The sequence below is a fragment of the Halichoerus grypus genome, chromosome 8 (genome assembly GCF_964656455.1).
Source record: "Halichoerus grypus chromosome 8, mHalGry1.hap1.1, whole genome shotgun sequence".
Classification (NCBI taxonomy): Eukaryota; Metazoa; Chordata; class Mammalia; order Carnivora; family Phocidae; genus Halichoerus; species Halichoerus grypus.
Genome location: NC_135719.1, coordinates 39,662,919 through 39,690,897, shown reverse-complemented (window position 1 = coordinate 39,690,897; position 27,979 = coordinate 39,662,919). Strand labels below are relative to the sequence as shown.

Genomic DNA, 27,979 nt, shown 5'->3' with positions numbered 1-27,979 from the left:
TCGTTGTTCTTGCATGAAATATCTTACAAATTTATCCCCTAGGTTGTAAGATGCATCTGGCTTGCTAATAAGACTGTCACATAGAGCTGGTAAATATTCAGGAAAAAAAAGTGCAGTCCTGACCTTCTTTTTAAGTAAATAAAAGAACAATAAACTGTATCAAGTAGCTTGTGTCCAGGAAATAAACGTAATTATGAAAAGATAAGTGAGTATAAGATTTAAAGCTCCATGTACATCTTTAGTCTTCTACCTATGACGGGGTTTACTCTTAGTTTTTGAACTGGGAAGATTATTTTCCACAGTATCATATTTAAACACACAGTTTAGCTCTTCAGATTAACAAATTACTCAGATAGAGTAATTTCTAGTCTCTCCCATAACCCTTTTAATTACAGTATCTGTGTTCTTTCCTGCAATACACTTCTGTTGCTATCAACTCCAAAATCTCTTGAGAGCAAATGCCATTCAGTATTATTATACATGCATTACCAAGAAGGTAGGAGAAGCTGTTAAACCAACTGAGATCCTATGATGCCAGTTTAATCTGCCTTCCAGGCTCCCAAAACATGTCAGCACTATTGTAGTAAAGTAGGTTTTAAGTTTTGGGTGATGTGATTTACTTGAAAGACAAACAGCAGAGTGTAGAGCAGACTATTATAGGTCATAGCAAAGTAAGTTCAGATCTGTAGCTACAATTTATTTTTTATTATGCATATTTACTAAGTACTGAAACAATAAACATGAAGCCCAGCTAAGAGTTGAACACACCAGGTTATACACATGCTTTTCCTACCTCCTAAGAGGGCACAGTTTAAAAAAAAAAAAAAAAAAGGAAAGATTTAAATAATACTTTAAGTGCTTAGGAGGAAAAAAGCTCTCACAATCATTATACTATACTCATAAAATGACGCACCACTGAACTTAAATCCACTTAATCTATTTGAAAAACAGCATTTTGAATTTCAAATCTTTGAACTCAAGCCTCCTATCAGATGATGATCAACTGCTAACTAACAGGATAGTGTCCTTGATATAAAAATGGTTGCTGTACCACTGGCTAAGCCTTTTCTACTTTTTAATAACAAGGATCCAATTACACCAATTCATCCTTAGTCTTCCACCCAGTCCCCTTGGAGCAGCAATATTCATTTGTAGGGCAGCACTCTAAGGTAGGATGCAAATAGAGATCAATTCCAATCCTATGCACCAGGATTATTTTATTACATGACAGACATTAAGCTACACACAAAAATTGAGTTGTAATTTCTAGTGTGGTAAGGTTTTACTTATCTAAAAAAACATTAAGCTTTTTGCAGAAATGAATACAACTCTAGAAACAGTGACACAGGCATAAAAGGGAAAGACTAAACAATACATCTACTCTGCTCCTTACCAATGATAGTGCTAAACAAATCAGAGAAGACACATAATTAGTAATGGCTGAAAGCTAGAAAGACATACTTGGCCCAAGTCTTTCTTGGTACAATAAATGAATCTGTACACTACCCTCAGTATCATGTATTGCTAGAGAAAGATTTTAATTAAATGCCAGGGAGAAGAAATCTGCCAATTAGAATTTTGCAAGTAGTTTGTTTTGCTAGGAAATAAACGGCTAGCAGCTGACATTGTCTTTCTGGCAAAATAAAACAGCTCTTTCCCCTTTTTTGAAATAAACTTAAAAACCACTATGTTTATTTAATACACTCCCTAAATTGGCAATTAGTTTGAAAAGACTGTTTTTTACATATGGCAGAGTTCCCTGTACCTAAATCTCCCCACCCCCTCAATAACCATAGTGTACCATATTTATATGTTGCTATAGTACTATAGAAAGAAATTCAGTATTTCTCTAATATATTATTTCACTAGCTCTAGAGTCAGTGATCTACATTTAAAAATCTGAAGAAAAAACTGGCAGCAGCAACCAGAGGATTGTGAAATTCAGAAACTTATTCAGTCATACTTGAGAGCAGACATTTTAAAACTCCTATGAGCCCTAATTTCATTGATATGAAAATAGCTATGAATGTTTGGTAAATCTGCAAATATCAATAAATAGATGAAACTCTAAAAATTATTTCACCAAGAGAGAATTAACAATTTTGCTAAAGGTAGAATAATGATGATGTTGATGGTGATGATGTCAGAAACTTGGCTTTTCAAAAGCATTCAAAATCCTCATTCTTATTCTGCGCCCCTTCCCCACCATGGCCCTGAATCTCCTTATATGCACAATAAACATTTGGCATGTTTTTTTAATTTATGGGAGAATTCTAAGTATGGTATCTAGACCTTAGAAATAAAGAATACCTCATTTATTATACATTAAGAAATATGATAAATCCCTAAAACTGTTCCTTTTGAAATGATATTTATCTGGTCTAAAATTGGTAGTGAACAGGCATTTTTTAAATGGGTTTTTTCATGCTAGTGGCCTGAAAACTGCTTCAAATTGTTGGACTTAAGTCATTTTCTACCAAACATACAATGACACATCTCATTTTACTGAAATTAGCTTAAAAACAATTAAAATTTTAATTAAAAACTAAGTCTAAGATGAAGAAAGCAAACATAAGCTCTTATGAAAATGTAGAATATTTTGTAATATCAAATTATAATAGCTGTGTACAGCTTATGAAACATATATGAAGATATTAGTATTATGAAATGTGGTCATTTTTGCCTTGTTGTGATTAAAAGCCATGTCATATACTTATTGTGGTGGCATTTCAACATACTTATATGACCAAAACAGCTAATAATCTTTACATGAACAATATTGTCAACCTCAGTAGTAAGCAAATGCAATTAGACCACCTTTCCTTTTTAGTGCCCTAAGAATTAAAAGAAAAAAAAATGAAGTTCTAGAAAAGAAGACAAATTACTTCGCCAAGATTGCCACTGAGAACACTCTGCCTCTAGTTTTTAAGAGCTCCAATCTAAGAAACATGGGCAGGTATATTCTCTTTGGGGGCTTAAATAAAATTGCCCACAACTGACAGTTCAGCTTAGCACATAAACTATACATCACTGAGAAGCCTGACTTATCATCAAAAATGGTCTCCAGGCATTACAATGATTATGTGCTGCCTTTCTCAGAGAGAAATTCTGAAGAAATAAAGGACTAAACCAGAGGAAACAAATAACCCTTTCATGCTCCCAGGGTACAGGCACACATATGAAATGGTTCCTGACCTATAATTTACCTAAGGTGGCATGCTATCTTTTCTCATTTACCATATATTTACTAAACATATAACATGGGCATTTAGTTAAGATACCAGAACTACAACAGGGAGCAAAACAGTCTCTGTTGTCATGAAAGTTATGGTTTGAGGTGAAAGACATCAAGCAAATATACCAATAAACAAAATTTAAAATAAAAAAATTCTATGAAGGAAAACAGAATGCTATAGAATAACAGTGGGAGTTGTCATTTAGACAAGGCACCTCTCTAAAGAAGTGAGCTGAATGTTAAATAGATACATTCCATGCTGAACAGAGGTGAGAAAGAACTTGGTGCTTTGGAGGAAGTAAGAGAAGGCTAGAGTGGGCTGTAGAAAATGATTGATCAGGAGAGGAGGACAATAAAGAGAGAGAAGCAAGAACTAAAACCTGCAGAGAATGTGGAGCTATGTTAAAGGGTTGGGCTTTCTCCAAAGTGCAAGAGCAAACCTGTGAAGAATTTTAAGAAAAGGCACGATATATTTATGCTTTTTAAGGGATCATTCTAAATTCTGTGTGAAGAATGGACTGACAGATAGTAAGAATGGATCTAGAAGGACCAGTTGGGAAGCTACTGCAATAGCCCACCACAGCAAGATGGTGGCTTGAAATAGTATACTGGGAGTGGAGACAGAGCATAGAGGGCGAATTCAAGATCTATTTAGGAAGCAGAATTGATAGAATCTAGTAGTGGTCTGGATGTGTGTGTGTGTGTGTGCACTCATTTTATTTATTTATTTGATAGAGACAGATAGAGAGAGCAGGAGCGGAGAGAAGAGGGAGAAGCAGGCTCCCTGCTGAGCAGGAAGCCGGATGTGGGGCTCCGATGCCAGGACCCCAGGATCATGACCTGAGCCAAAGGCAGATGCTTAACCAACTGAGCCACCCAGATGCCCCCCGGTAATGAGAGGTCTTAAGAATGATCCAAGATGTCTAATTAGGAAGTTAGTAAATATTTATGGAGATAAGGTTTACAGAGATCAGGAAGATCAAAGATGTAGAAATAGGGAAAGAGCCAAGAGCTTAAGATTTGAGTATGTTCATCATAAGATGCCTTTGAGATAAATACCACGTTGGAAGCTGAATACCAGACCCTAGAGCTCAGAAGTCTGGGCTGGTGATAGGAATTTAGGAATTTTCAGCACATATGATGGTTGGTATTTTAAGTCAAGAATGTAAGAGATATCCTGGGGAGAGATGGTAGAGTAATGAAAGAGGATTGAGTCCTGAGGAATTGAACAATTAGAAGATAAACAGAGGAGTTTGCAAAGGTGTCTGAGAAGACGTGAACACAGGCAGCTAGAGAACCAGGAGTGAATGGTGTCAGAGAATATTTGAAGAAAAAAAGATAAACCCAAATGTTGCTTGCTGAGAGATTAAATAAAATGAGAATGTGAAAGATGTCTTTTTTGATAACACAGAAGTTACGAGCGAAGACCCTTCTGATGGACTGGTAGTTGTAGATAAGCATACCATCTACGTGGTTTGTACGAGGCGGGGGGATGACTAGAAAAAAACATAGCCTTTAAAGTCATTTGGAGGAGATTAAGTAAACTAAGTTAGAAAAAAATTATACAAATTGTAAGTGCATAGCTTGTGAAAAGTATGACTTTCACCTACCATGTAACCCCTCCCATTCACTAGCCCCATAAAAGTAACTAGTGTGACTTCTAACACCATAAATTTGTTTTGCTTGTTTTCAAACTTTATCCATACACTACATACTCATTTGTATCTGGCTTCTTTTGCTCAGTATTATGCTTGATGATCATCCCATGTTGTTACAAGAATTTATTCACCCTTTCTACTTTGATGGATGGTAAGGCTATTAATAATGCTACTATGAATACTCTTGTTCATTTTTGTCTTTTGGTGAATGTATGTATAGATTTCTGCTGGCTGTACACCCCAGAATAGCTAGGTCAGAGGATATATGCATGTTCACTTTTAGAATATACAACCAAACTGATTTCCAAAATAGTTTTAACGATTTACATACACATCCACCAGTAGCATGTAAGTTTCAGTTGTTCCACATCAAGGTACTTGATATTGCAGTCTTTTAAAATTTTAGCCGTTTCTTAGGGTATGTAGTGGTATTTCATTGTGGTTTTGATTTGAATTTATTCAATGATTAACAATTATTGGCTGCATGTTGGTTTTTGGATAGTTTCTTTTGTGGAGCACCCATTCAAGTATTCTGTCCTTTCAGAAATTTGGTTTTCTTTTTTCTCTGATTTTTAGGAGTTCCACAAGTCCTTTATTGGATACATGGAATAAAAAATATATACTCTCACTCTGTGACTTGTTTGTCTGCTCTTATAATAGTTCTGTCTTCTGACGAATATAAGTTCTTAATCTTAATAAGGTTCAATTTAGCAATCTTCTTCCTTTTTGGATCCTCACCTATTCCAAGATTAAGATATTTTCAGTTTTTCCCTAAAGTTTTATCTTTAACATTTAGATCTATGAACCAACTGGAATTGATTCTTGTTGTGAGGTAGGAATGAAGATTCATTTTTTTTTCCCTCCCCACACGACCCAGCACTATTTATCGAAAAGTCCATTCTTTCCCGACTGTGCTGCAGCGCCTTCGCTGTCATAAAATTAAGTAATTACATCTATGTGAGACCATTTCTGGACTCTTTATTCCGTTCTATAGATCCACTTGTCTATTCTCATGTGAATTGTGACACTGTCTAATGACTGTAGCTTTATAGCAAACCCTGTTATCTGGTAATGAAAGTCCTCCAGCTTTGTTCTTAAAATTGGCTTGACTACTCTTAGCCCTTTTCATGTCCATGTGGATTTCAAAACCAATTTGTCACTCCCTCTTTCTACCCTATATATAAGCCATCTGGCATTTTATTAGGATTCTACTTAATCTATAGACCAATTTGGGAAGGAGTCAATTTCACAGTACTGAGTTTCCCAATCTGACTACAGATTATTAGCTCTTAATTTCTGTCAAAGTTTTCTGTCAAAAGGTCTTGCAAGACTTAAGTTTGATTTTTTTTGGATTCTACTGTAAATGGTATTGTTTTTGTAAATTTAATTTTCTAACTTATTGTTGCTTGTATATGAATTTTGTATTTTGACTTTGCATCAAGTAGTCCTGCTAAGTTCATTTATTAATTCTAATAATTTGTAGATTCTTTTAGACTTTTTACGTTCCCAAGTAATACATTTAGGTTCATGAAAGAAACTGGCCTGTAAATATTTTCTCTCAAAATGTGATGGTCGAGTCTTGGCATCAAGGCTTTGCTGATTGCAGAAAACAAGTCGTATTCTATGGAAGAATATGAGTAAGATTGGGGTTACTTCTTCTTTAAACATTTATAAGAAATCACCAGTGGGGCACCTGGGTGGCTCCAGTCGGTTAAGCATCTGCCTTTGGCTCAGGTCATGATCCCAGGATCCTGGGATCGAGCCTCGTGTTGGGTTCCCTGCTCAGCAGGAAGTCTGTTTCTCCCTCTGCCCGTCCCCCTGTTCCTGCTTTCTCTAATAAATAAATAAAATCTTAAAAAAAAATTCACCAGTGAAATCATCTAGGCATGGCTTTCTTTGTAAATAAAATTTAAATAATGGATTCAATGTCTTTAACGGGTAAAAGCAATATTCAGATATTCTATTTCTCCATGTGCCAATTTTGGTAAAGTATGCTTACTATTCCACCTGAAATTTAAAATTTGCTTGCATAAAGTTGTTCATAATATCTTACCATTTTAACATCTGTAGAATCTGCACAGAAATGTCTTCTTTCCATTCCTAATATTGTGTTCTTTCTTTTTTTTTTTTAAAGAATTTATTTATTTATTTGAGAGAGAGAGAGCGCACAAAGGGAGAGGAAGAAGCAGGCTCCCAGCTGAGCAGGGAGCCCGACTTGGGGCTCAATCCCAGGACCCTGAGATCATGACCTGAGCCAAAGGCAGATGTTTAACTGACTGAGCCACCCAGGTGCTCCTCTCTGTTTTTCTTGATCAGTATTGCTAGAGGTCTATGCATCTGATTTCTTCAAAGAATGAACTTTTGGCTTTGTTGATATTTCCTATTGCACATTTGTCTTGTTTCATTAATTTCTACTTTTTATAATTTCCTTTTTTCTACTTACTCTAGTTTTAATTTGCTGTTCTTTTCCTAATTTCTTGAGATATTTAAATCACTGATTTTTGACTTTTCAAAAATCATACTATATATTTCTGACTTTTCAAAAGCATACTATATATGCATTTATAGCTATAAATTTCCCATCAAATATAGCTTTAGCAGATTCACATATATTTTGATATACTGTATTTTCATTATCATTCTGTTGCAAATGTGTTCTAATTCCATAGTGCTTTCTTTTTGATCCAATGGGTTATTTGGAAATGTATTTTGGGGGGAGTTTGCTATCTATGCTTTTATAATCCATTTCTTACTTTTTTTTTTAAAGATTTTATTTATTTATTTGACAGAGAGAGAGACAGGAGAGAGGGAACACAAGCAGGAGGAGTGGGAGAGGGAGAAGCAGGCTCCCCACTGAGCAGGGACCCCGATGTGGGGCTCGATCCCAGGACCCTGGGATCATGACCCGAGCCAAAGGTCTAATGACTGAGCCACCCAGGTGCCCCCCATTTCTTACTTAATTCTATTGTGGTTGGATAACATATTCTGGATTACATTTGTTGAGACTTTCTCTATGGCCCATCATATGATCTATTTTGGTAAAAGATCTGTGTGAACTTGGAAAAACATTTTTGAGGCTGTATTACTAGATACATACAAACTTAACAGTTCTTACGCTTTCCTGATAGAATGACCTTTTTGGGATGTCTGGCTGACTCAGTTGGTGGAACATGGGACTCTTGATCTTGGCGTTCTGGGTTTGAGCCCCATGTTGGGGGTAGATTACTTAAAAAAAATAAAATCTTAAAAAAAAAGAATGACCCTTTTATAATTATGAAATATTCTTATTTCTAGTTATTCTTCTTGTATTCAAGTCTACTGTGTTGCTATTTATATTATATATATTTTTTGTTTAGTGTTTGTATGATATTTTCCATTCTTTTACTTCCAATCTTTCTGGGTCTTTACATTTCTGGTGTGTCTTTCGTAAGCAGTATGTAGTTGGATTAAAAACAAATCAATCTGGGACACCTGGGTGGCTCAGTTGTTAAGCGTCTGCCTTCGGCTCAGGTCATGATCCCGGGGTCCTGGGATTGAGCCCCGCATCAGCTCCCTGCTCCATGGGAAGCCTGCTTCTCCTTCTCTCACTCCCCCTGATTGTGTTTCCTCTCTCGCTGTGTCTCTCTCTGTCAAATAAATAAATAAAATCTTTAAAAAAAAAAAATCAATCTGACATTTACTGTTTTGTTTTTTAATAAAATCCGGTTTCTACCTATTATGTTATTGTCTCTGTCTCATCTGTTATATGATCTTTTCTTTCCTTCTTTTGGATTAATCTAGTAATTTTTCATTCTATTTTTCTCCTAGCTATACATTCATTTACTGTTCTTTTATTGGTTATATAAGAGATTATAATACGAATCATTGACTTATTTTAGTCTAATAAAACATTAGGAATTCTACTACTTCCCAGACAATGCTAGGACCTTAGTATTTTCCATTTACACTGATCCTATCTTTTGTATTATAATTATCATATGTTTTAATTTTATATATATTTAATATCCCAAGTCATTATTATTATTTTTATATAGTCAATGTTAATGTAGCTGTATCTATGTATTTATCCTTTCTGTTGCTCTTCATTTCTTTTTTGAACTTTCAAGTTCCATCCAGGATCATTTTTCTTCTGCTTGAAAAATTACCTTTAGGTTTTTTGTTTTTTTTTTTAGTGAGGGTCTGCATGCAATAAGTTGTTTTAGTTATTTTTCTGGTAATCTCTATGTCTCATACTTCAGAACAACATTTTCATTGGGGATAGAATTTTAGATTGAGTTATTTTCTTTAAGCACTTTAAAGATTGCATTCCAGTTTTTTTTGACCTCCATTATTTCTGTTGAGAAGTCAGAGGTATCTTATCATTGTTCCTTTGAATATGAAGGGTCTTTTAATTCTCTGGCTACGTTCAGCAGTTTTACTACAAAGTGCCAAAGTTTGGTCCTCCTTGCATTTATTCTTTTTTTTTTTTTTTTTTCCTCCTTGCATTTATTCTGCTTGGGGTTTATTGTACTTTTGAAATCCATGGCTTGATGTCTTTTATCAGTTTTAGAAAATTCTCAGTCATTATGTCAAAAGTTTAGCTAAGGTACTCCATGGTATTGCTGCTTTGGGTGTCCATTTCATTTGGCCAAGCAGCCTGGGGGGTGAGGGGGGGTGCTTAAACTGACATTCGCCCCTCGGGAAAGCACGTGCCTTAGCCAACAGCCCACAGAGTAACACATAAATTTAAGTTCCTGATGTGATTTACCCAACAGCCCCAGTGGTAACAGTCTCCCCTATCTTCCAGGGCCTTCCCCTTGCGCATCCCCTAGGTAAGATCCCCTTGGAGCTTACCAAATTCTGTTCTTTTGGTTTCAATTGACCAGTCAAGCCTAGCCCGGGAACTCCAAAGCACTTCGCCCACGGAACCTCATAAAGGCATATGCCCTGGTCCTGTGGCTCTCTGTATCTGCAACCTGCCTTGATTTTCCTGTGTGGTCCCTCAAGGTGTACCACGTACTTCCTCTAGGACCTGTGAAAAATAAACTTTTCTATTTCAATTCCCTTATGATCTTTTGTTGAACTGTGCTTCACCACTTGACACCCCCACGCTCTACGTACCAAAAGTTAATTTAACAATTAGTCACAACACATTATCTTTTCAAACATCGCTTCTCCTAATTTTCTCTCTCCTTTTCTGGGACTCCAATTACAAGTGTATTAGACTTTTTCATCATATTTCTGAATATTTTCATATTGTTGCTGTAACAAATTACCATAAAACTATTGGCTTAGAGTGTCACCTGGGTGGCTGAGTCATTGAGCGTCTGCCTTCGGCTCAGGTCATGATCCCGGGGTTCTGGGATCGAGCCCTGCATTGGGCTCCCTGCTCCTCGGGAAGCCTGCTTCTCCCTCTCCCACTCCACTTGCTTGTGTTCCCTCTCTCGCTGTGTCTCTGTCAAATAAATAAAATCTTAAAAAAAAAAAACAAACCCAAAAAACTATTGGCTTAGAGTTATACAAATTTATTTTCTTATAGTCTGGATATTAGAAGTCTAAAATGGTTCCAAAGGGCTGGATTTGTCTGGAGGCTCTAGGGGAGAATCCATTTCCTTGCCTTTTCCAGCTTCTAGGTGCTGCTTCCATTCCCTGGTTTATGGCCCCTTCCTCCATCTTCAAAGGCAAGAATGCAGCATCTTCTCTTCTCTCTGACTTGTTTCTGTGTATCTTCTATCTATATCTGATCGTTTTGCCTCCCACTTAAGACCCTTCTGATTAGACAGGACACATCTGGATAATCCAGGATAATCTTACCTCAAGATTCCTAATTTAGTCGTATCTGCAAAGTTCTTTTTTGCTATGTAGGGTAACATATGCACAGGTTCTGGGGATTAGGATATGGACATCTTTCAGGGACCATTATTCAGCCTTCCACATTCTCTTATACATTTTATTATATTTTCATACTTTTTCTTCTCCATGCTTCAGTCTGATATTTTCCAAGGCTCTATCTTCCAATTCACCTCTTCTGTTTTGTTAAATCCTATTAAAGGTTCTTAGTTTCAATCATTGTATTTTTTGGTTTCTATAACTTCCAAATGATTTTTAAAATAAATTCTACTTCTCTAGTGACATTTTCCATTTTAGCATCTATTTCTTTAAACATATTAATCACTGTGTCTGATAACTCCAATATCTGTATTATTTCACCTGTTCCCATTGTCTGAATTTTCTCTTAATCCTATTATTTTCATATGCCTGGTAATTTTTGCTAACAAGGTAGACGAAAAATTGTAGAAGCTTTGGATGATATTACTTCCTTCAGAGAGAAATCACCCTCCCCTCTGGAATGCAGCAACAGACAGATCATCTTATTTTATTTTATTTATTTTTAAATATTTTATTTATTTATTTGACAGGGAGAGAGAGACAGCGAGAGAGAGATCGAGCGCACAAGTAGGGGGAGCAGCAGGTAGAGGGAGAGGGAGAAGCAGGCTTCCCACCGAGCAGGGAGCCTGATGCGGGACTTGGTCCCAGGATCCCTGGGATCATGGCCTGAGCCGAAGGCAGACGCTTCACCGACTGAGCCACCCAGGTGCCCCCAGATCATCTTATTTTAATCAGAAACTGTACTGATTTGAGGTTAGGTGGCAATTTTCTAAGGCTCTCTCTCTACCTCTAGTTTGCCTCCACTTAAAGGGTGTAGTCCTTTAAAAGGGAATCCTACTTGAAAGTCTGGGATGTTTATAGGTCCTTTCCTCCTTGGAGGGACCTGATTTTTAACTTTTGCTTCTTAACATCATGAGATGGACAAAAATTTCACTGTTTTTCAGGGGTTTTCTGCTTAGCTTCTTAGCCTTTGACTCTGTGTAGCAAATACCCTAAGGGAAAAATAAATTTAAAAAATCATTTCTTGGTGCCTAACCTTTTCTCCTAGGATTTTGGCTCCTCAGTCCTGGCCACCTGGGGATCTCTAAACTCCAATTTTTGTGTACCAGCCTTAAACTGGCTCCTCTGCTTCTAGCAGAAGTCCTCTGCTAAGTTTCATAATTTCTTCTCTTGTACCATGAATTAAGCAAATTCCTAGAGGGGAAAAGAGAAGCACAGAACATAAGCCCACTTCTTTGAAGTTGCCTGTGCTCCATAATTTTGGTTTCTTAAGTCCTGGCTACCTCATTAGGTCTCTGATGCCACTATTCTTTTCTTTTTTTGGTATGATATCTGCCTTTTCATGTTGTTCTCAGCAAAAGCATCAGTCTGCAACAACCCAGTCCTTCAGAGCCAGAAGTGGAAGTCATAGCAGAGTTCTCAATCAAAACTCTACTGCTTATTAGCTGTGTGACTTTGGCAAATTACTTAACCTAGATATTTAAAGATTCTGTGTTTCAATTTTCTTCTATGTAAAATGAATACTATCTTATAAAGTTATGAGGATGTGACGATTAAATGAAATACGTTTGTAAAACGTCTAGTAACAAAAACACTTAATGAGGGCTTACTATGTGGCAGGCACTTTATGTGGATTTAACGATTTAATGGAGATATAGTTATTAACTCCCATTTCCTTTCCAAGGTCACATAGTATTAAGTGATGGAGCCAGGATTTGACTCTAGAGCACTTTTCTTACTAACTACTCAATACTACTTCAATAATATTGCTTTTGTATCATGTCTGATACCAGTTAAATGCTCAATAAATGTCAGTTATTATTATACAGGAAATACAAATGCTTTAGAAATATACACTAATCACATCAGTTTTCCTCTTCTATTTATTTTTTCCTTTTCATTTTTGGAAAAAAAATTCTTAAAACATCTTCCTATGTATTTTAAAAGAAGCTATTGTGAAAAATGTCTAATAGCTTACTGAATGGGGAGGTAATAATTTGCTTAACCATTACTTTATTGTTGGATATTCAGAAGGTTTCCATTTTTTTTTAGAAAATACAGATATCAGTACTATTAACATTTTGTGCCTTTAACTACTTTCTTCATTTGAAGTATTTTCTCAGAATAAAATCCTATCAGTGAATTACTGGCTCAAGACTATGAACACTTTATTATTGCTGATATAACAGCTATATTGTTACATTGTTCCCCCAAAGATTTGTAGTAATTGTGATACCATCAGCAACAAAAATGAAAGGTTTGTGTCAAGAGAATAGGTATTAAAGCTATGGAGTACAGGAATGAAAGAAATGTGGAGATGGGAAAGAGAAGAAAGATATACATTCTGAGGCTGAGAAAGAGAAAAGTGGAGTATCTGGATACTCATTCTTGTGAAAGAGGGGTAATAGCTTCACTTAAAGGAGTAGGGATGGAAAAAGGACTGTGCTGTGTTGAAAATTCAAATGCTTCAACATAAATACACATACATGCACATCATAATCTTTTATGAATAATGTTTCTATGATAAGTTTTCAAAAGATACGTGTTTCCCACCCTCATCAGTGCAATGTTGGATACAGAGAAATATTATTTAGGTGTAATTTACAGATAGATTATCTGATACACCAGGGTTTAACTTAATCTTCAGTATCACTTATTCTAACCTAACATTCTAACATTTAGTAATCTGGTGTGTGGATCTCTATTATTGTTTGAAGATACACAGAGAAATAATCTCTCTTCAGGATAACATATTAAATTATAAAAACATTATACATATAAATTACAAAATAACCACACGTGTTATTGTTTTCTCTTACTTCAGTTACTTTAGTAAAGCGTACTGGGAAGCAGGAGGCCTATGTTCAAGCACCCACTGTGTCATCTGCTTGGTGCATAATTTTGGGCCTTAACTGCCTTACCTATATATTGGGATTATATTTTATCTGACTAAAAACCAGTATTGGAACATGGCATCTGTTTAATATTCCTAATCTTAAATATGTTTAGTGAGTATACTATACTTGAATAAAAGTGAAAGAATCTCTCTTTTTTTGCTAATGCCTACCATGATTTGATTATCTCTTTTTAATTTTAATACCTTATTAACCTTATTACCAGGTTAGATTTGAAGTTATTATTTTAAAAGCTACCTTACGGGACTCTCTGAGGACCATTTGTCTGCTCCTACCATCAGATGAATCTCAAAGTATATACTCAAAGGCAGTTGCTTTTCTACCACTGCCTTCCTCTTTTCTCCTTTGCTCCCATTGTAGATTTTGGGACAGTATGTACCTGCTCATTAGGGAGAAACAGAAAGGGACCTGAAAATATGGGCTTTTAAAGAGAGACCCTCCTCTCTGTCTTTGCACCGTAGGCTCCTCAAGCAAAAAAAATGAAGCAAACAAAAAACTTCTCTGCTAACTGCTTCATTATGTGCACAGGTAAGTGCCTGACTATCCAAGTTCCATTTCAGATTTTTCTCCCAGTTTCTGTTAGCTCCTAGAAAATTTCAGTGATACTGAGGAATCATGGAGTATGAGAATAACTTGCCTGCGAGGCATTCAAATCCTGTCTCTATCACTTACTGATCAAGTGATTTTGGGCAAGTGACCTAAGCTCTCTAAGTCTCGATTTTTTTCATATGTAAAATGAAGTTAGTTAATACTCACAACACCAAATTTTAGAATTAAGTTAGTCAAATGGTATTTGGAATTATGGCTATCTGTGGTTTGAATGTGAATATCATTTAGAAAATAAGGAGAGCGCCATTGAATAAAGTAGTTTTTAAGCTGATTCAAATTAGAGGCTGGTTTGATTTCTAGGGTCCTAAAAAATCGGTATCTTTTAAAGAATCCATTCTAGATGGGGAGCAAATATAAAGGCTTTGAATTCTTTCATGCTCCAATAGATGCCAATTCCAAGGTATAGAAAATGGTATATTAAAAGCAACGGCTAAAATGAAGAATAATTTTGTATCTATTCATAATTAGCCAAAAACTTGCTGGTGAAATTATGTGGAAAACAACACACTCATACATTGCTGGTGGCATCAAAAATTAGTACAACCTTTCAGAAAAATAATTGTACTAAGAACTATAAAATGCCCATACTCTTATAATCCCACTCATAAGACTATCCTAAGACATTAATTCAAATAAGGATAATAGCTGGGACATAACAGGTACTCACATATTTCTTCAAATGAATACCTTTATTTGCATTGACCTCTCCAAGTCACTGCCCTTCGTTCCTTCTCATTTTTGATTTTCTATTTTAATCATCTCAGGGTAGTTTCAGAATCAAATTCTTGTGTCTTTGTCTAGTCTCTGTTCTCCAACCTTCTCCATTAACTTCATTGTTGATTGCTATCAGACCCCCTTACCTTCTGATACTTTCACCCTCTAAATTGTTTACCTTCACAAGGAAACCAAGTTGATGATACACCACATCCTTGACCAAATAAAAAATCTGACGCTTCCTTCAAAATCCTAGGATGTCTTTCTCCTTTGTCAACACCTTTCTAGTCTAACTGCCTGCTTCATTAAGACAAAAGATGGCCAGAAACCTTCATATCCATTCTCACTTGATCCTCACCATATCTCTGGTCTTGTACCTAGCCACTTATATTTCCCTCTGTTATCACCTCCTTGCTTCCATACTCTTGCTTTCTCCTTCTAGTTCCATCCAAAATCCAAATTCTTCAAGTTTAAGTATCTCCTTTTTAAAAGATACAATTCACGTACCTCTTTAGTGTACAATTTCAGTGGTTTTTAGTATGTTGGTATACAAGGTATTTTAGTATCAAGACTGTACAACCATCACCATTATCAAATTCCAGAACATTTTCATTACCCCCAGAAGAAACTCCATGCCCATCAGCAGTCACTCCCCATCCCCCATCTCCAACCCCTGGCAACCTCTAATATACTTTCCATCTCTATGGACATCTCATATAAATGGAATCACACATAATGTGGCTTTCTGTGTCTGGCTTCTTTTACTTGAGCGTAATATTTTCAAGGTTTATCCATGTTATAGTATGTATCACTACTTCATTCCTTTTTACTGATGAATATTTCTTTGCATGGCTATACTTCACTTTGTCTATTCATTCATCAATTGATGAACATTTGGATTTGTTTCTATTTTTTGACTCTTCTGAGTAATGCTTTTATGAACATCTGCATAAAAGTTTTTGTGTGAATATATATTAATTTATTTATTTGACAGAAAGAGAGAGAGCACAAGCAGGGGGAGCAGCAGGCAGAGGGAGAAGCAGGCTCCCCACTGAGCAGGGAGCCCGATGCGGGGCTCGATCCCAGGACCCTAGGATCATGACCTGAGCAGAAGGCAGATGCTTAACCCAGGTGCCCCTGTATTTTCAATCTCTTGGATATGCAAACTATGAATGGAAATGCAAGTTAAATACCTCTTGATACCCAAATCTATTGTTTCTGAGTTCAGATAGCTTGGGTTATCTTTCTTTTTTTTTTTATTCCAAAGATTTTATTTATTTATTTGAGAGAGAGAGAGAGAGAGAGAGAGAGAGAGATAGTGAGAGAGAGTACAAGCAGGGGGAGTGGCAGGCAGAGGGAGTGGGAGGAGAAGCAGGCTCCTTGCTGAGCAAGAAGCCTGATGTGGGGCTTGATCCCGGGACCCCGGGATCATGACCTGAGCTGAAGGCAGATGCTTAACCAACTGAGTCACCCAGGCACCCCTGGGTTATCTTTCACAATGCAAACAACTCTATACTGACCTCTCCATCCCACCTTCACTCAAACAGCTGAAGTCTTCAGAATCTACACATGTTAATTGCAACTTAACTTCTTTCCAATTAAATTGAGAACAGGGATCAATTCTCACAGTTTTGATCATACAGTAGTTGTTTAATATATGCTTATTGATACACTGACACCCTGAGATGCCCACAAATGTGAGAATGAGGACTTATTCATTCCTTCATTTGGCAGATATTTGGTTGTACACTGGTCACTGTGCTTAATGTTGGGTACAAATAGTGCACAAAAATTAGTAAGTTCCATCATACCCCAGGTGCCAATTCAACTCCACAAATACGCACTGAATACTTATGATGTGAATAGCATTGTGTCAGGTATTTCAGCAGACACAGATAAGAATAAGATACAGTCTGCAGCCTTTTATGGCAGTACATAAGCTCTACATACAAAAATAACAATGACAAAAGCAAACAGCAGCATTGCTGGATGCTAAATGCCATAAGGCAAGTACAAAAGGCTCTGGAGAGTCAATGGTCAGAGCATACATGCTTGAAAGAATGGAGTGAGAAGGACCAACATCAGAAAATACTTCTTGAAGTTGAAGGTGGTAGGGCCTCCAAGATGATGGCATTTTGATAGATAGGGATTCCTAGGAAAAGAGAAAGTGTTTCAGGTGGAAGATACCAAGAACAAAGATTGAAAGGCTGGGTACAGTACAGAATTTTTTTCAGAGACCAATCTAGTTAGGAATGTGTAGATGGGTAATGAGTGAAAGCTCTTGGATGTTAGGCTTAGCATTTAAATAGGTTTAGAAGAATCATTTGAAAGTCTTCCTATAACAATTCAAATTACTTTGGTGATTCCTTAATCTTTTTTTAAAACTTTTCTATTATATACATTTTCTAAAGTGATCATGGATATTAGAGATTTCTCCTTCCAACAAGGGATAAAAAATAAAATCTTAATAGCCAAGCAGGCTGATAGGAGAAGGCATAATTTCAGTAATCCTGGCACTGCATCTCCATACTTTTGGGGACATGTAAGGCTTAAAACACTCATGTAGGTAAATACTAATGGCCAAAATAGCAGAAGCAAGACTGGGAATAAAATAATTGCATTCATTAAGCTCCTAACACCAGGCATTGTGCCAGGTGATTTACCCAGAATATCCCCGATCCACCAAACAACGCTATTTAGGTTTATAGCAACTGAGGCTCAGAGAGGTCAAATAAATTGCTCACAGTAACTAAGCTAGTAAGCTCAGCTAGTAAAAGGTGGACATCAGTTTTGAAACCAGGCCTCTCTGATCCCCTATTTTCTCTATTGCTTACTTTTATTTGTTTTTACTATATAAAGGAGACCAGAATGGTAAGTTCATGATGCACGCATCGATGAAAAGGACTAAATATTTAAGAGGGGCTTTAATGGTCTGGAGAAAAATTACGCTGAAATATTCAAAACTGGTTTTAGAATGGTTTAGAGATCAAGATCAAGACAGATGAAGTTCAGGGCTGCTTCTCGATCCAGTATGAACAATGATTGTACAATAGATCTTATTTAGGAATACCAAGGGAGCAATATTCTACTTTTCATTTGGAGACTAGAGAGTACATTCCAAGAGAATAGGGTTGTCTGTACTCACTGATACATCATAAGTCCTTAGAACAGGGTCCATCCCACAGTAAGCACTCAATAAACTCTTCCTGATATAATGAAAAATCATTAAGGGGTATTCTCATTTGAATACTCTTGAAATAGAGATAAAGAGACAGAAGAGTAGTAAGTTTAAAAACCAAGTTGTTAGGATACTCTCTTTAACACTTAACCCCATGGCAAAAACAAACTACCAAAACAACAAACATACAAAAAAAGCAATAGTTGTAAAACATTAGCATGATTTTACAATGAAAGGTGGACAAAAGAAATTAAAAAGACACTTTTGCACTTTATATAGTACCTAGCACTCTGTGGATAATCAAATTTCAGTGAAATGGAATCCAGAATTTTGACCTATTATTTTAATGTTTTAAACTTTTGTGAGCAGTATATCCAATGACTGTTTTTAGAAAAGAAAATGGCTATCTAATCTGAGTACCCTAAAAGTACCAACAATTTCTTTCTTATAGATGGCAAGCAATGGAATGAAAATCTCAAAATCATTAACTCAAAGAAGTAGCAGAGTACACTTCCATAAATCTTTATTTTTCTAATTTTGATACTATGTTTCTATTAAAACATACAAAGAAAGCTGCAACAAAGAGCACAGAAGGAAAAAAAAAGTCTTTGGGCGATAGCAATCCTTTCTCAAGAAACACTTTTAAAGATTTTAAAGAATAAAAGCAGGTTCCGTGGACTTTTCCCTCTGTTTTTCACAAGCTTTTCTAATATTTCTTCTTTGATGGAACCAATGAATTAACTACCACTTATCACAAAACGTTTTCTTTCAGATATGTGCTGTATATATTACTTTCTTCAGAACAGACAGCTCTTCAAGCTGCTCAAGTCTTTCAGCTGCAGCAATTTTTCTTATTTCTGTTATACTGCAATTCTTCCACAGAATATCATAAAGACCCAATTAAAAAAACTTCTTTGCTCTCCAGTTTCCCAAAGGCAATACTACGTATCTCCATCAATATTTTAACTAAATTTTCTCTATCTTTTTCATTTAGTTCCACAATCTTTGCTTACTTCAATAACTCCTAATACTATAGTTTAATTGTCAGGGTGATCATATCATATTTTCTTTTATATTACATTAATATGGAAGACAGTGAGCACTTTCTTTCTAATCAAGTAATTAATACTTGCTTGAGGCAGTCTACATGTCCCTAACCTTCAATTAATAATAACACAGACATTATCAGGTCTTGCCTTTTCAATTATTGCAGAAATTTTGTAGTCTTTCTAAAGATAACTCAGTGATTTTAGGGTCTTAGATTTTTTTTTTAATGTTCACAGGTTAAAACATATGTAATATTTAGTTTAAAACACATTTTCTAATAAACTCTAAGTGAAATAACTTTTTAAAAGAACTAGAATTAAACAACCGCAAATTCTGAGGATAGATTATATAACAAATCCCAAAGGAAAAAATACACAGGCCTTATTCTTTTAAAAATCCTTTAAAGACATTACAGTTCACTTGGTATTCTAAAATTACTAAAGTTGAGATTTCATAGGCTCCAGATTGATTCCTTCAGCACACACACGCACACACACACACACAGTGATACTTGAAAAGAGAAGCCAAGAAATCTAAATTGTTGAGTGTTTATTACCACTTTACATATTGTTTCTTATAAAACACTAAAAACATAGGAAAAATAAAAAGTTCTGTCTTACTCATCTTTTGTCCTTTGTGAGCCAAATGTTAAGCCTGCTTGCTTAAAATCTAGCTGAGTATCATGATCCTTGCACCATGGTTTGAAAACACAAAGAGCAGATACCAGTTTTTAATCAGTGCTGAAATTAATTAAATTACAAAGGTAAAAATGTACCAATGCACAACTCTCACAAGTGCTACATGAAAGTTACATTTAAGAATTTTTAAGGTTGAGGAAGTTGTTTTCAGGTACAGGGCAAAAGCTGTAGCCTCAAATCAACGACAGGTCTAAGAATTTAAGACACTAATCGTACCAGTTAAGGTAACACCAAGTATTTCAGTACTTCAGTACGATACTTCCACTCTTGTAAGGTGAAAATGCCTCATAATTTATGCAAAACATTGAGTCCTATAATAAACCACCTCCTTAAAAGAGCAGCTACAGAGTTCCGGTGGCATGCCAAGACAGAGAACACCACTGTACCTCACTCAATCAAGGCTGGACTCGAGTAGGGGAGCAGAAGTGGACAATCCATAATTACACAAGAAAGTATGTCTTGTAGAGCTGAGTAATTTTAACAAGGGTCTTCGAATACTTTGATGAAGGCATTAAAAAATTTTTTTGGGGGGAAGGAAATTTTCCATCTTACACGTGGAAATAAAACTCATAAATTCTGACTGCAGGCTGGTGATTAGCACAACTTTGTAGAATAACCTAACTTTTCACATAAAACACAATCCTAAAACTTTTAAGATACCGTCTATGCAAATGGCACCAAGTATCACCTTTTCCATCCTTCGCCGGCAATGGAAGTGGGTTGGACACCCCCAGACCATCACCCTACCCCCACAGGAAATGAGTTCTGTCTTCCCCCTCCCCCTGGACGGCCTTCCTCCCCTCCCCCAACCGGAAGTGAAGCGCCCCCATTCAGTCGGCCTCAAACCGAGACAAACCAGTAACAACAGCAAAAGAGAGATGATCTTCAAGGGGTGAAGGGCACCTCCACTGTGGCCACCCCGAAGCTCGCCTTGCTTACTGACCTGCTGACGATAGGGGCAGGCAGGGGCCTGGGGCCTAAAGAAAGTCCCTTGCACAGAGGACAATTCCCTGAGCCCCTCTCAATCGCCTTCACTCTTCTCACACCGTCGTCTCACAGCATGGAAAAAATTCCTCCGCAGTACTTTATTTTGATATCTTTTCTTTCCCTTTACCTAGTCGCTTAACCATCTTCCCATAGGTAACTTTTCTTATCGCAGTAACATTTAAAATTGTTCCGGGGGGGAGAAAAATGGAATTATTCGCCATACCTTCAGAAAAATGAAGGGATTATTTTGTTCAAATGCGGCGAAGGACTACGTGATTACGCAAGGTGAGACTTACTTTCGCGGAGGTTTCTGGGAGATGTAGTTTTTTAAATTGCTAAGGCCGGCAGAAAGGAATCGGTAATTACTATACACTGGAGTCCTTGGAAACACATGTTTTGTATTCGAGGGCAGGCTGACCACGGGATTTCGGCACCAAAAGGGCCGATACTCCTTTTCCCTTTTCCTCTGGAACTTAATGGAACCAAAATTTCCCTTCACTTTGGCCCAAGGTCCTGGTCGTCCCGCCCTCTTCCTTTGGCCACGCCCTCATCACCAGTCAGGCGCCCTCATAGGCTCATCCTCTGGAGGTAGGAACGCGAGAGGAGGGGCGTCACGGTGACTCCTCCCGCGGGGTCGAAGAGAGACTGGTGAGAGGGGCCGAAGGCCAGGGCTTGTGCGCGCGCGCGTGCTCGCTCCTCAAGGAGCGCGGCGGCGAGTGTGAGCGCGCAGGGGTGGCGCGCTGGGCTGGGAGGAGGCTGGCAGGCTGGTGGGCTGGGCGGGCGGCGGGCGGCCGGGAGCGCGCGGCAGACTCGGCGGCGGCGAGTAGTTAGTTACTTGTTAGTCAGTGTCAGTTGCTCGGTGGCGGCGGCCGCGGTCACCGGGAAGGGGACGGGACGGCCGACGATGGTGGTCACCACAGCGGCATGTGCGCCTTTCAGGTAACAGGGGTAGGGCTACCCGCGTCCCCTCGGTTCCCTTCTCCTCCGGCGCCGATTTGTGGGACCACGGTCGTCCTGGGGTGAGGGCGCTGACCTGGGGGAATCCGGGCGGGGCTGCGCGGGGTCGAGTGGCGCCGCCGCGGGGGCCCAGGCGGCCGGTGTGTCCCGCCTGGCGCGGGCTCTGCGGCCACCCCCGAGCCCCGCCGCCCCCGGGGCTCGCCGCCGCCGCCCCCGCCCCCTCCCGCGGCGGCGGCGGCGGCGGCCCCGGTAGCTCGGCGCCCCCCAGAGGAGGGAAAGTTGGGACCTGGCGAAGAGGGACGCCCCCGGGCGCGGCTGGGAGGCTGCTGGGGAAAGAGAAGCCTGTGAAGAGCTGGATGCGGGGAGACTGGGGCAGGAAGGGCTTCTCTCTCTCTTGCTAAGTCTACACGGTCATTCCGCTTCAAATCCGGGAGGATCCGGTGCAGGCTCGCCAGCCGCGCCGGGACGAAACCCGGGGGCTCTTTGCCTGCTCACTTGGCCCTGCGGTTTGTGAGCCCGCTAACGTGCGGGTTTGCTGGGTTGTTTGGGAATTTTCAGTGGTTCGGTCGGTCAGTTTGTTTCTCCTTTGCCCTTTGACTCATCCGTTTTTGCTACTTTTCTTACCTCCCGCGTTGGGGACTAGCAGTCTGAACCCCCATCCCTCCCCCCCCCCCGCACCATCCGTCTGAGAATTTGATTTCGTTTTTCGTCCTTTGACAACGTTAAAGACTGCAGAGTGCAACAGGAAAGAGATTTCCCACCTTTAAATGTTACTTTCTTGAAATCCTTTGTTTTGTTTTGTTTTTCAAGATCCAAGTTTAGGAATTTGAAAGCTGTGGAATGGAGTTATTAGAAGGCTGGCGCTAAGGGGATAGTGACGAGTTAAAAGAAAACTATGATTTCATCTTTATTGGCTTTGCTATAGAAAACTTAATACATTTTTCTTCTGCCTCTGTTAAATGTGGTAAGATTAGACGTTGAATTAAATATTTGGAGACTTACTTACATAAAAGGCTATTTTTAGGTCATTGGATGATGTATGTCAACAGCTTTTCACCTGAATTGGGTTTGCCTTGAGGATTCTGTTTTGGGGCCTGCGTACTGATTTTTGTTCAGCCACAGCGTCTTTTTTCCCTGATAAATGAAATGATGTAGAAATGTGTGTAGTGGGAGAACCCATATTGCTCTCTGTAGTGTGGAAGTGAAAAACGTGAATTATGCACAGGGGTAAAACTTTCCATGAGCAGTCTTGGATACTTGCTTCATGATGGCTTTTTCTGTAATCTCAGAGCATTTCCAGATAGCTCAATTTGCTGACTACCTTAATTACTTTCTGAAGTGCCTGGCACTTCTTTTCTTTGGTGACTCGTTTAGTAAGCTATAATGGCAGGTATGGTACATTTTTGTGCCTTCAAAGATGGGAGTTATAGCTTCGGCCCAGAGATTAATAGTTAACAATGGAAGCAGAATTCATACCATTCCTAGTGAGTTTTGGCTATGACCAACTCACAAACTATGTGAAAAAACAAACATCTTTCCATAGCTGTCAGAGGGGGAAATATTTTATCATGTCTTTATTTTGGAGACTCTAACTTGATTATATTACGTGGGAAAAAAATGTCAAATTATTTTCTTTGCGGCTTTGTGATGTGTGGTCCTCCTTTCCATCCTTTATCTCCCACTTAGGGGCTGATATTTATGTTTGGCTGGGTCCCAGGATGGGAAGAAAATATTTTTTTTTAAAGATTTTATTTATTTATTTGACAGAGACACAGTGAGAGAGGGAACACAAGCAGGGGGAGTGGGAGAGGGAGAAGCAGGCCCCCCACTGAGCAGGGAGCCTGATCCCAGGACCCTAGGACCATGACCCAAGCCGAAGGCAGACGCCCAATGACTGAGCCACCCAGGCGCCCAGGGAAGAAAATATTTTGGCGAAAGGAAAAGATAAGATTGCTTTGAACTGTTATGATTATGAGTATTCATTTTACCCAGTGATAGTACAGAGAAACTTCCTCGCTTAATGTTTGTACCCCATTAGCATTCTGTCAGAATTCATTTTTAAGAGTCTACCCTGAGGCCCATAAAGAAATAATGCCACTTCATAACTGTTTCTGACAATCACATTAAAAAATGTGTTCCTGGAATGCATTATATGTGTACTCATATAAACATTTATCTTTGTACATTTATGGTAATGTAAATATTTAAGTCTGAGAGCTTAAAAACTTTTATTTGCTTATTTGCATACATGTTTTTCAACATCTAGCAGTGCCAACCGTATTTGCCAAATAAGCATCAGCCATAAATTCATGCTTTGGCACATTTCATATAATAACTCTTCTAAATTGCTCCATGGTGAAGCATCATGAGATTAGCATTTGCTTCATGAGAGAGATTTGTTGTTGTTTTTAACTGTAATGATGTGCTGTTTAAGTGGAACAGGTGCTGGGCTCTAGCTGTTTGTATTGAAAACTGCCAAATCATACTCTTTTGTTGGTTGGGTTGTTTAAGTAATTTAGGAACCAGACTGTGGCCCCTGGCATGCCAAGAGTGAGTTCAAGGTTCCCTATAACTGCTGCAAATCCCTATTTTCATTCTAAGAGGCAGGTGTGTGTGATGAGCTGTACTTTCTCATTGCTGTTCTCTCTGTAATTCCTATTCCTCACCACCACCACAGTCCTTTCATTACTAGAGCTCTTTGGAAAGTCTAGGCTCCTTCACTGCTGATTTGTTTTCCTTGTAGAACTAGAAATTCTAGGAACTTTCAGGGCAGGAATAGATCATATTTATTTGACGAATATTTTGATTGCCTTTTAAGTGGTAGGCATGGTAGGCCCTGAGTGTAATGTAGAATGATGTTCTTTCTTGCAAGCAGTGTACAGGTGAGGAGGAGAAGATAGTTGATAACTGATAATTAACAATGTGATGTGATCTATGATACAGGTGTAAGTAGATTCCTATGGGTGGAAGCACCACCTGTCTGAGAATTGGGGTGGGGTAGGTGGGAGTACTTGACTCAGACTTGGAGTAGTTGGGGAGGGGGAGTCGACTCAGGTAGGTGGGGTAGTTGACTCAGACTTGGGGTCTTGGGGAAGGGGAGTCCTGAAATGCATCCTTGTGGGTTACCTGAGCTAATCTTCAAGAGTAGGACTTAACTAGGTGCAGAAAAAGGGAAAGGACATTTTATTTTATTTTTATTTATTTATTTTTGATAAAAGACCAGTTTATTTTGCTCCTTAACCCATCCGGCCTCTCCCTTCCCTTAACCCTGTCACCTCGAGATATGGGAAAGAACATTTTAGACTAGCTCTGTCCTATAAAAATATAATGTGAGCCACAAATATGTCATATATATGCTTGAATTTTCTAGTAGATGCATTTAAAAAAGTGAAATTCATTTTAATAATATATTATTTAACCTGATATAGCTAAAATATTATTTCAACATGTAATCAATATTTTGTAAATATTGAAATATTTGATATTCTTTTCATACTGAGTCTTCAGAGTCTGGTATGTATTTTAAATTTAAAGCACATCTCAATTTAGACTAGTCAAATTCAAGTAATCAGTAGCCACAGGTGGACAGCACAGTTTTCGAACAGGGGCCAGTGAAGTGGTAAGAAGCCAAATCATTCAACGCCTTATCAGCCAAGTTAAGGAGCTTTGACTTTATCCTGAAGGCTGTGAGGATTTAGTGGGGAAAAGTGCTGTGATGGAATCAGGTTTGTGTTTTAGACCTACCATGTTGACAGTGAAGTGAATGCTGGATTAGAGAAGGCAAAACTGGAAGCAAGATCAGTTAGGAAGCAGTTCTTGGTGAGAAAGGATGAGGGATAAAAAGGGGCGGGGTGGATGTATAAGAGATTGAGGAAGTATTATTATCAGTAATACTTCCTCAATACAGTACAGGGTAAATAATCAGATTATGGAGTTGAGCAAGGTTGAAGATTTAGGTTATGAGCTACTGTATGGGGCAGGCAACTGAAGAGAAGCCAACCATCTGTGCCAGACAGACCAAAGATGAAAAAAGGAAACTGTGAGAGATTTGTCTCAGAAGCTGAGGGAGGAGAGAGTATTTCAAGGACTAAGAGTGGTCAACACTGTACCTGCCATGAAAAGGCCAAAGAAGATAAGGACTGATTAAGATGTCATTTGTAACTTTAGCTAGTGCAGGTAGCTACATTGTGATGCATTTAGGTAGTTAATAGTGAACGACAGAAGCTTAGCTAATTCAGAGCTAATACAGTGTTTTCAACAAAGAACTGAAAAAAAGAGTATAGGTGGAGGGAGATGCAAGGGATTTAGAGAAGTTTACTCCCTCACCCTTTTAAATTAAGAGGATTTGGGGCACATTTATATGGGATTGAAAAGAACCAAAGTTGGGGAGAGATGGGCAGGGAGAGAGGGGGAGAAAGGTGATTGATGGAGCCAAAGATTTGGGAAAAGTTTTCAATTAGCAATAATGGCGCCTCGGATAAAGATTTGGAAGCAATAGGAGGGGATGGGATCCAAGGCATAGGTAGAGAAATTAGCCTTGGATAGGAGGTGATTTTCCATTCTAGTGAACAACAGAAAGGAAGGAGGTAAAGTTGGAGATAAAGTTTATAACTGACAGGGGCAGGAAGGAGAATGAGTTGATAACATGTATCATTTTTGAATACCTGCTAAGAGAGACGGAGAATGTGGTGGAATAGGAGTTCTTAAAAAGAATATGTGAGTTTATAACAACTTCCAAGGGAATGAGAGAGAGAGAGAGAGAGAGACATGGAGGGAGAGAGGGGCAGACGCTGAAAGAGACATGAGTAGGAAAATGAAGGATTGTTAGGCAGCATTGAAGGCCCATTTGAGATTGTACACCTTGGATTTGTAGGGGTACCAATATGCATGGTTGTTTGATTTTTTCTTTTTTTTTCTCCAGATGATCATTCTGTGTATAGCTGAAGAAACTATTTAATACTCCCAGGAGCTCATAATTATGGTAGGTACTGTTAATCTCCTTGATTATAAGATGAACAGCTGGGTTGCAAAAACTGGTAGTTCAGTTCCAGAACCCAGGCTGTTACCCAGTGCTTTGCAGATGCCTGCTTGGTAGAGATTCCTGAAGGATAAGGAAATTATTGATATTGAGGATTGTGAGTGAATCAAAGAACTGTGGAGTCCAGGCTGGATCACAAACAGGAAGCCTGGAAAGGGTGATTCAATTAGGAGAAAACAAAGGGCATGAAAGGCTAGATAGATATTACTGTGAAGCTGAAGAGCTAGTGAGGAGGAAGCAATGATATTAGTTTTTATTTATGGAGTACCTACTATATGCTAGGCACTTTACCACCTTATTTCTAACACTAACTCTACAATGTAAGTGTTACTAACTTTATAGTCTTCCCTTTGTCATTCTCCATCAGATGAAGAAACAGGATTAGAGAGGTTAAATAATCTGTCCAGAGACATACACTATCAAGTGATGAAACCATGATCCAAAGCCTATTCTTTTTTCTCCAAATCATATTCTTCTTCTTTTCCTAAAAGAGTTTTTATTTTTTAAGTAAGCTCGAACTCACAACCCCGAGATCAAGAGTCACATGCTCCATCAACTGAGCCAGCCAGGCACCCCCAAATCATATTCTTCTTAAGGAGATAAGACAGAAAATGCAGTAGTGATGAAAAGTGGTTGAAAGACACTGGGATATTTAATTTAGGATTTCAGAGGTGTGTCATTCATTTAACAAATGTTTACTGAGCATTTAGTACACGTGCCAGGCATTATTCTAGGTGCACAGGTTACAATAGCGAACCAAACACAAAAATCCTTGCCCTTATAAATCTTGCATTCTAGAGAGGATGAGACAGACATTAAACAAAATAAGTGAGAGTTATTGTTATATTAGAAGGTAATAGATAAGTGCTGTAGAGAAAAATCAAGCAAGTAAGCAAGCAAGAGGGACAGGAATGTCACAGAGGCTGTGCACTTTTAAAGAGGATGTCTGGGAAGTACTTGGTGAGAAGTGAGCAAAGACTTGAAAGAAGTAAGGGGCATACTAGGTAGAAGAAACATTTTGCGTTGGCCCTGAAGCAGAGACCTGCTTGGCCAGTGTACCTGTACTGGACTGAAT

At 38.3% G+C, this 27,979-nt stretch overlaps 2 protein-coding genes across 11 annotated transcripts in view; one reads left to right on the top strand and one right to left on the bottom strand.

Annotated features, from left to right (window-relative positions):
- HMG20A (high mobility group 20A) overlaps positions 1–21,126 on the bottom strand; it is a 76,229-nt gene extending 55,103 nt beyond the window's left edge. For 2 of the 3 annotated variants that reach the window (XM_078079055.1, XM_036089985.2), the window contains exon 1: positions 20,866–21,126. Coding sequence is in view for 1 of the 3 variants with exons in the window: in XM_078079054.1 (XP_077935180.1) it covers positions 6,436–6,479 (44 nt within the window). In the remaining 2 variants the exon portion in view is untranslated. Of the gene's footprint in view, positions 1–6,435; positions 6,515–20,865 lie in introns of all 3 variants that reach the window. The other variant, XM_078079054.1, reaches the window with a different exon arrangement.
- A 566-nt stretch (positions 21,127–21,692) lies between these two features.
- Positions 21,693–27,979, top strand: part of PEAK1 (pseudopodium enriched atypical kinase 1) — a 328,704-nt gene continuing 322,417 nt past the window's right edge. For 6 of the 8 annotated variants that reach the window (XR_013450387.1, XM_078079049.1, XM_078079047.1 and 3 more), the window contains exons 1-2: positions 21,693–21,848; positions 26,788–26,847. The gene's annotated coding sequence lies outside the window, so the exon portion shown is untranslated. The remainder of the gene's footprint in view (positions 21,849–26,787; positions 26,848–27,979) is intronic. The other 2 variants (XM_078079051.1, XM_078079050.1) reach the window with 1 other exon arrangement.